The following is a 7,886-nucleotide window of genomic DNA, read 5'->3' as shown; positions in this document are numbered from 1 at the left end:
GCGCCGCGGTGTCGCTGTGCAGGCGCATCACGCTGGGCGACGTCTGGCGCGGGGTGGTGGTCGCGGCGCGCGCGCTCTTGGTGGACGTGCCGAGGGCGGCGGCGCGGTGGGCGGCGGACGCGGGCCGGGTCGCGTACGAGAGCCTCGTGATTCTGCTCGGCACGCTCGGCAAGTGCGTTTACTATGGCGTCGTTGGTCTTGGGTGGGTGCTTGTGTACGTGCCGAAGCGGCTGTGGGAGATTGCGGCGGCCATGGGCCGCTCGGTCGCGAATACGTTTGATGAGGTCATGGTGCACGTGAATCCGAAGCGTATTTAAGCGACTTGGGACATGGGCCGCTCGGCTCAGGTACCGTTCAATTGTATAATACCTGCCAGAGATGGGTCTGAATGGAGCGCATTGCACTTTGCTGTGGGTTGCCTCTAGGTGGCACCCTTTCGTTACAAAAGGCAGCTCTTGTTTATATCGGTTTTTCTATCTATGTTTGCTTCGCCTTGCTCTCCAGCTTTTCAACTCTGGCGTAGATCTTGTCGAATGACCAGCTCTGCGTTATAGGAGGGTACACAATAGGACGCAGGTCGAACCGATGGTCGTCCGGACTGTAAGATTCGGCTGCAACCCTGTTAGCCAACGTGAGTAAAAAGCTGCCTTGGAAGCATACCGTGAGGGGCGGGGGTTGCAACAGTCTGCTTGTGCCTGTTTTGTTGGAAAAATTTGTAAAAGTTGACAGTCTATGCGGTTAGCAGCGCATCAGCCCCTACAAAGTTCCATGGCTCACCTTTTCGGCAATCTCGCGGGGCGTCTTTTCATCCTTCCATTCGCTCAACAGGCGAAGGAAGCAGCCATACGGGCCGAGCTTGTGGACCTTGCGCAAGACACCAAACTTGGACAGCTCCTTGTATGTGAATCCCATATCTGCTTCGTCGGATTGAACCTACATTTCTGTCAGTCTTTGTCAACTCCAGTCTCTAAAAGCACTTACGTAGTCGGCAGTGATGGGCTCGAGCTCCGCGGTCGGGACGGCCGTGACAAATTCGTCTAGCACGGGCATGTCAAAGTTCTTCCCAGCCCAAGTAATGAAGCTAACGAGATCGACTTTACTGATGGAGCCGATGGGGTTCACATCGGCGGAAGAGCCTAAGCCTGGTTAGCATTGCAGTCACTACGAGGAAGATAGGATGATGCGCATACAGTCGTATTTCGTCAAGTCTGAGAGCAAATTAGTAAGGAGTTGCAAGGACAAGGTTGTTTGTTACTTACATCCACGGAGACATTCGTCAACGTTGGCGCTGCCGAGGACCAATAGTCCACCGCCGCCCGGCCGCTCTCGAACCTCGCAGTTTTGTTGAGCAAAAAGGTAGGTGAGGACCTATCTTGGGTAAGTAAATCATCAGAATGGGCACTGCATGGCAGGCCGGTGCAAATTGGACGTACCATTCGAGATCTAGCTTGGATATTTTGCAGAGCCAAGTTTTGAATGTGCGACCCTCCATGAACTTGGCATGACAAGTTAGCAGACAAGTCCTCGGGGGGCATGGTATGGAAAATTAACTAACCCTTGAACTTGGGAGTCAATCCAGTGGCTTGACTGAAAATGTCTTTGGCGGAATGAAACATGGCATCAATGTTCACATCCTGGTGATATGCTCCGATGCGCGCAGCCAGGTCCTTGGCTCGTTGCCGCGTCTCCTTGGAGCTCTGTGCCTCCATCCCGAGATACACGGTATGGAGGAGTTGGTTGCAGAGTGCCTCGGGTGTATCCGGAAGTTTCTTTGTGTACTTTGCGAGTCGCGTCATGTCGGCGATGACTTCGGCGTTGCCTTGCTTCGCAGCTGCGACGGCTAGTCGGCACAGGGAGTAGACAATTGTGGCTGTGGCACAGCTGTCGATGCCGCCGCTCAGTGCAACCTGGAAGCCTGACGCACCAGATCTGCGCAGATAGTCCCATAGCCAGCAGGCAGGGCCGAGGGCAATTTCTTCCTCGGGGAGATGATAGCGTGGCGGGCGGGCGGGCGTGGGGCTGTCTAGAAGATAAGAGTCATTTGTCAATGAGAAGTCGACTTCGATGCGTTGATATTCGTGGGATTGCACAGCTTGCTGGCCTCGTGACGGGGCAAAGCGCGCAGCTCGGACTTCCTCGAGGTCTACGGTAGCAACAATGACTTCGACTTCGTTTAAGCTGCGATGGGTTAGTGCTGCTTTATCGAGCATCCAAATTCACTCCTTATCGGCGTGAAGCTTACGAAAATTGAGAGGACTGGCCAACAAGTTTTCCATTGACAAAGATCATGGCGCAGCCATCGTAGTACAATCTGTCCCCGTCACACTGTAATGGGTTGTTAGCTCGCAACTCGGTACCGCATCCTGGCATGAGAATCTTACGCCCAGTTGGTTCGAGTAAAGATAGACACCTCCATTCTTGCGGGTGGCTTCGGAAATGAGTGCAATCCGCTCATCCAGTTTGCGAAGGGAATGATGGCTTCCGCTGCTGTTTGTGAAAATCTCGACGCCATTGAGTCCCCTAACCGCCCATTAGCAAAGGACTTGTGGTAGGCACCCTTCGACTATGCATACATTTCAATATGTGGACTGTTGGGCGTAAAGAGCTCTTCACAAGTCTCGGCAGCCAGACAGGTATCGATGGTCGAGAGAACAACATCGCCAATGGGGACCTGGCGGCTACCCTGAAGCTTTTGAATCCGGGGCGGGAGATAGTACTGCTCCACGTGGCGCGGGGCCTTCCAGGGCGTGAAGAAGCGCATCTCGCGGAAATTGCCGTCGTTGGCCAAGAACAGCTTCGGACGGAAGCAGAGAATCTTGCCGTCGAGGACAATGGCGCGGGCATTGTACCGGCAGTTGCGGTGGAGGAGGGGCAGGCCGACGTCAATGACGATGCCGTGCAGGGACTCGTCGGTCAGGATGGCCTCGAGCGAGTCCCACGAGTTTTCGTAGACTTCATTCTCGAGAAAATGGTCCAGGCAGCCATAGCCGGTGATCTCGAGCTCGGGGCCGACGCGGAGGGTGGCGCCGGCTTGCTTGGCCTCGTGGATGCTCTGTTTGATGCGGCGCAGGTTGTTTTCAAAATCCAAGGACCATTGGTTGAGCGCACAAGTCGCGACTCGCACGAGGTGCACCATGGCTGGCAAGCAGATGTGGTGAGGTGCGCAGTATAATGCCCGACAATGGTTATCGGATATATGTATGCAAAGTGACTCAACAAGTGGATAAATGACTATTTTATCGTGATGGAGGATGGAGGCGCCGTGCAATGCGATCATGTGACCGATACCGAAATCGCAGCACACACTCCTACGAGTTACAGATGATTATTCACTGGGGAATTTAATTATTGAACTTGGACCGGCTTGTCTTGATAAGGATATCAATTACTGCGACAATTTGCTGCAATTCGGGACGCATGTCAGGGTGGCCAGGAGGACTGCTTTAGCCAGAAGGTTAGTACCTTGGTAGGGGCCTAGTTATAGGTGCAGCGAAAAGGCTGTTCACATTTGTTTCTCATCGTTTTGGTACCGGCGTCCACATTTTCCAATTTTCCCCAAAGAAATATAATACCAAATACCCATAGGCCATCGTCGGCCTTTTTTATTTATTTTGTGCTGCAGCCCGCCCCCCCGTTTGAATGGACAAGGAACTCGTGTGAGGGTCAGCCTGTCCCCTTCCAATATGGCTTTGAGTTGTGTCATACTCGTAAGGTGTGATACTAGATATGCCCGGATACGGTGGGAATAGCCACGGCGTATAAATAGCCACGGCACATACCTGGGGCCCTTTTATATATCACCGTCATCATTGCGAGATTTTGCCACTGCATCGTAGAATGCCAGATGCACACCACGTAATGTATTAATACAAGAGCGTTGGCAGGGCCACGGTACCTCGTGCTGACATGCAGGGTAGATCGTGTGCGGCCCTTGTTCCCGGTGGCTGACGGGCTTTCTCTCGACTCTCCAATGAACGTTGTAGGAGTTGGTGACGTCGATCCGCGAGCCATGGCTACCAGAGATGGGCATTCAACCCTGCTTACCTGGAAAAGAATAGTCTAATAATACACCCATAAGCACAGCGAAATAGCGCTCCGCCGACATTGGTAGCCTCCGTGCCAGTACTCCTTGCGTCACCGAAGAATTGGGGGATCCCGGAATATCGGTATCCAGATGCGACAATAGCAACTGCTGAGCACGCAGATCCGGGGCGACGCCACAACGAATCGGTAAGTTGTGGTATAAAATCTACATAAAGTGGAAAGCTTTAAGTTTGAGCTGAAAGACCAAATACAACCTCAGAAGACACTGACAACCTGACAATGGTCCCACGTGTGGCCTAGTCAGATGGTTAGCGGGCTGGCCAGGTGCCGCTCCCGGCGAGCGCCGTCTCACGGCCGGTGACGATGAAGAGTGGAGAGCGCGTAAGCAATGGCCTTGTATATAAGACAAAATGATGTCCTGCCATTTATCATTCCTCTTGCCACTACACTCTTATACCGATTCACCATGCAGCTGATTACCTTTCTCGGACTCGCCGCGGCTGTGGCCGTCGCCGAGCCCACCGTCTACTTCATCCGCCACGGCGAGAAGCCTGCCGATGACAGTAATGGTTTGAGCGCCCAGGGCGTGCAGCGCGCCCAGTGCCTGCGTGGCGTTTTTGGCGCCAGCTCCGACTACCACATTGGCCACATCATGGCCCAGACCCCCAAGTCCAGTACGTACCTGTAGATTGGAGACTTGCCATGACATATTTGGCTGTTTATGAGGCTAACACTGCGCTCACTCAGGCGGCAAGCGCCAGCGTCCCCTGGACACGGTCAAGCCTCTCGCTGCGGACCTCGGCCTGAGCGTCGACATCTCTTGCGACCGCGACGACCCCAAGTGCGTCAAGAAGGTTGTCAAGAACTACACGGGTAGCGGCAACATTCTCATCTGGTAGGTGGCGACAATTCACAGGAACTGGCAAATGTACTTTGAGAAATCAATTGCTGATACTCTTCCAGCTGGGAGCACAAGGCCCTCACTGACCTCGCCGAGGAGCTCGGCGCCGACAACGTCAGCGACTACCCGAGCGACCACTACGACCTTATTTGGGTCGACCAACCCCCCTACAGCGAGATCAACAGCGTCCAGACGGAGAACTGCCCGGGCATCTAAGCGTAGATGGTATAATTCGCATAGAATGTACATAGAAATAAAAGTGCATGCTTAAGTTCTTTGGTAAGTATGAATTGGGTCGTGCATGTGTCGATAGGCACAAATTTGGGATTACCTACGGCCACCTGGACCTTTGATATAATAAGTCTAAATAGTTACTTGATTATAATGCAGCAGATTTACAATCCTGTCGAGACTGCATGTAATAATAGTAAGAGACGACTGTGGTACCTGGATGTCGCACAATCTTGCATCGCGCCACAATCGATATCCGGGTCAAAGTGCAGTAGAACAATGGCATACCTGCCTGAAGGTAACTAACTAGAGATGAACCGACCTTTCAAGTCATCTGCGCCTTTGCGGTCCAAGCGTAGTTCGAAGACCATATTATCGCTCTCTTTCCTTGGTGGGGCCATGGAGCCACGCGGCGGGCAAGTTAAATACCGAGTAGTTGGGTAGTCATCGTCCATTCACTGGGCTTCAACTCAGCAGGTATCAAGCCTCCTGCTCTCGCCAAACCGCCGTCACTCGTTTCAAAGGGCACAAAACACTCATCCGGCACGATGGGAAGTGAAATCAAAATTCCCTACATCGAGACGCCGCTGGTCAAGTCGGCCAACTTGTCCCGCGCCGCCGGTTGGTACGTCACGCAAACAGCGCCGAACCTGATGCGTCACATGCACCAATAACTGACCCTTGAACTAGCAATGTCTACCTGAAGCTAGAAAACCTGCAGCCTTCCGGCTCGTTCAAGTCGCGCGGCATCGGGCACTTCATGGTCGAGCAGCTCAAGGCCCTCCGCGCGGCCCCCGGCGCGTCGTCCGCGGCCACGGCGCACTTTTACTCGTCGTCGGGCGGCAACGCGGGGCTGGCGTGCGTGCACGCCGCCCTCACGCTCGGCTGCGCGGCGACGGTCGTGGTGCCGCTCTCGACGACGGCGTTTATGATTGACAAGCTGCGGGCGGCCGGCGCCACCGACGTGGTGCAGGTCGGCGCGTCCTGGCAAGAGGCCGACGACCACCTGACGGGGACGCTGGTGCCGGCGGCGCGCGCCGGCGGCGAGGCGCCCGTGTACGTGCCGCCGTTTGACGCGCAGGCCATCTGGGACGGCAACGCGGGCATCACGCGCGAGGTGCTGCGGCAGGTCGCCGCGACGGTGCGCCACTACCCGGTCACGGCGGCCGCCGCCGACGGGCTGCCCGCCGTCGACACGACGCCCAACGTTGACGCTATTGTATGCAGCGTCGGCGGCGGCGGGCTCTTTTCTGGCATCATGCAGGGCGTCGAGGAGTTTGGCCTGCAGCACCGCACCCGCGTCGTCGCCGTCGAGACCCACGGCGCCGACTCGCTGCACCAGGCCGTCCAGAAGATGGAGCCCGTCACCCTGCCGGCCATTACGAGCCTCGCCACCAGTCTCGGCGCCCGTCGCGTGTGCAGGCAGGCGTTCGAGTACGGCCTCCGCGACAACGTGTCGACCGCGGTGCTGACCGACGCCGACGCCATCCGCGCGTGCCGCCGGTTCGCCGACGAGGAGCACTTTGTGGTCGAGCTGGCGTGCGGGGTGTGCTCGGCCCTGATCTACAATGGCCAGATCAAGGAACACATTCCCGGGTTCAACGAGAACTCGACCGTGGTGATTGTGGTGTGCGGCGGCAGCAATATGTCGTATGACATTATGGACAAGTACATGGCTGGACTGGAATAGACTGGACGGGATAGACTGAACTCGGAATAGATTAGACGGTAATGATTGCTCTGGAATATTTATGAATAGAGGCATCTAGAACTTGGCAAAACAATCGATGTGTCATGGAACAAGGTTACTGGATTGCACTGATACTTCCATAAACGCCAAAGAAGGGAAAAGTTGCACGGCTCGGGTCCCGTCAACAAGCAGCTCTCGGACTACAGTCATGTTGAAAGGTACTTCCACAGCGAGTTCCAGACCCCCGGATTCGCAGCCTGCACTGCGGCCGCATCCATGCCGAGCACCTTGAGGACCTGCTCATCGTGGCCCTTGCCTGCCGGGACGACGACGGCGCCCAGATCCTCGAACCCCATGCCGGAGAGCATGATGTAGCCTCGGGAGCCCGTTTCGAGGCAGACACCGACGCGCGCGCGGCGGGCGAGCGCGATCCCCCATCGGCAGAGGGCCTTGGCGTGGCCCCGGCCCTGATGGTCCGGGTGCGTGGCGAGCACGCGCAGGTAGACGTGCGGCTGCCCCTCGGCGGCAAAGTAGCGTCGGCGGCCTTTGTTCATGGCCTCGTTGAGCGCGACGAGCCGGGCGTAATCCTCGGCACCCCGGGGCGCCCATTCGTCCTCCCTGACGCAGCTTGTCGGGTCTTGTCGTTGTGGTCAGCATTTTTTTTTTCGCTTGGAAAAACAAAAGGTCCATGTCTTCTTCTGTCTTACCAGTCCTGCCGCAGACGGTCTGGGTCGTGTCCCAGACCGCGACGGACACAATCTCGGCGCGGCCCAACTCACCGCTAGCACAACGCTGCTCGGCGACCATGACCACCGACGTCTGCTCGCCGGCCGCGACGTGCCCGCGCACCACGGCCTCGGCGTGCCGCACGAGGACCGGATCGCGGCGCTGACGCGCCGGCAGGTAGCTCGCCCAGGGCGCCTGGACGGAGGCGACGGCGAGCACGAGGGCGGCAATGGCGGGGACGTCGGCGTCGGTGGCGGCGCGCAATTTCATACCGGAGAATGGGATGCGTGATGT

The 7,886-nt window shown here is 56.5% G+C and overlaps 4 protein-coding genes across 4 annotated transcripts; 2 read left to right on the top strand and 2 right to left on the bottom strand.

Annotated features, from left to right (window-relative positions):
• Positions 1-477: 477 nt before the first annotated feature.
• Positions 478-3,136, bottom strand: CCM_04447 (glutamine-dependent NAD(+) synthetase synthase; the record flags this gene model as incomplete). The annotated part of the gene is made up of 11 exons (XM_006669595.1): positions 478-611; positions 661-730; positions 778-933; positions 982-1,136; positions 1,191-1,208; positions 1,260-1,368; positions 1,434-1,495; positions 1,556-2,178; positions 2,243-2,325; positions 2,382-2,520; positions 2,574-3,136. 11 exons carry the CDS (start codon positions 3,134-3,136, stop codon positions 478-480), a joined length of 2,112 nt encoding a protein of 703 aa, XP_006669658.1.
• A 1,296-nt stretch (positions 3,137-4,432) lies between these two features.
• On the top strand, positions 4,433-5,161 carry CCM_04446 (phosphoglycerate mutase family protein, putative; the record flags this gene model as incomplete). Its single annotated transcript, XM_006669594.1, has 3 exons — positions 4,433-4,718; positions 4,792-4,939; positions 5,008-5,161. 3 exons carry the CDS (start codon positions 4,433-4,435, stop codon positions 5,159-5,161), a joined length of 588 nt encoding a protein of 195 aa, XP_006669657.1.
• A 563-nt stretch (positions 5,162-5,724) lies between these two features.
• CCM_04445 (serine family amino acid catabolism-related protein) lies at positions 5,725-6,866 on the top strand (the record flags this gene model as incomplete). The annotated part of the gene is made up of 2 exons (XM_006669593.1): positions 5,725-5,801; positions 5,867-6,866. 2 exons carry the CDS (start codon positions 5,725-5,727, stop codon positions 6,864-6,866), a joined length of 1,077 nt encoding a protein of 358 aa, XP_006669656.1.
• A 206-nt stretch (positions 6,867-7,072) lies between these two features.
• Positions 7,073-7,862, bottom strand: CCM_04444 (Acyl-CoA N-acyltransferase; the record flags this gene model as incomplete). The annotated part of the gene is made up of 2 exons (XM_006669592.1): positions 7,073-7,503; positions 7,574-7,862. The coding sequence occupies 2 exons, from the start codon at positions 7,860-7,862 to the stop codon at positions 7,073-7,075; spliced, it is 720 nt and encodes a 239-aa protein (XP_006669655.1).
• Between the last annotated feature and the right edge of the window lie 24 nt (positions 7,863-7,886).

The sequence above is a fragment of the Cordyceps militaris genome (assembly GCF_000225605.1).
Source record: "Cordyceps militaris CM01 unplaced genomic scaffold CCM_S00003, whole genome shotgun sequence".
Lineage (NCBI taxonomy): Eukaryota > Fungi > Ascomycota > Sordariomycetes > Hypocreales > Cordycipitaceae > Cordyceps > Cordyceps militaris.
This window is presented reverse-complemented; position numbering and strand designations above follow the sequence as displayed.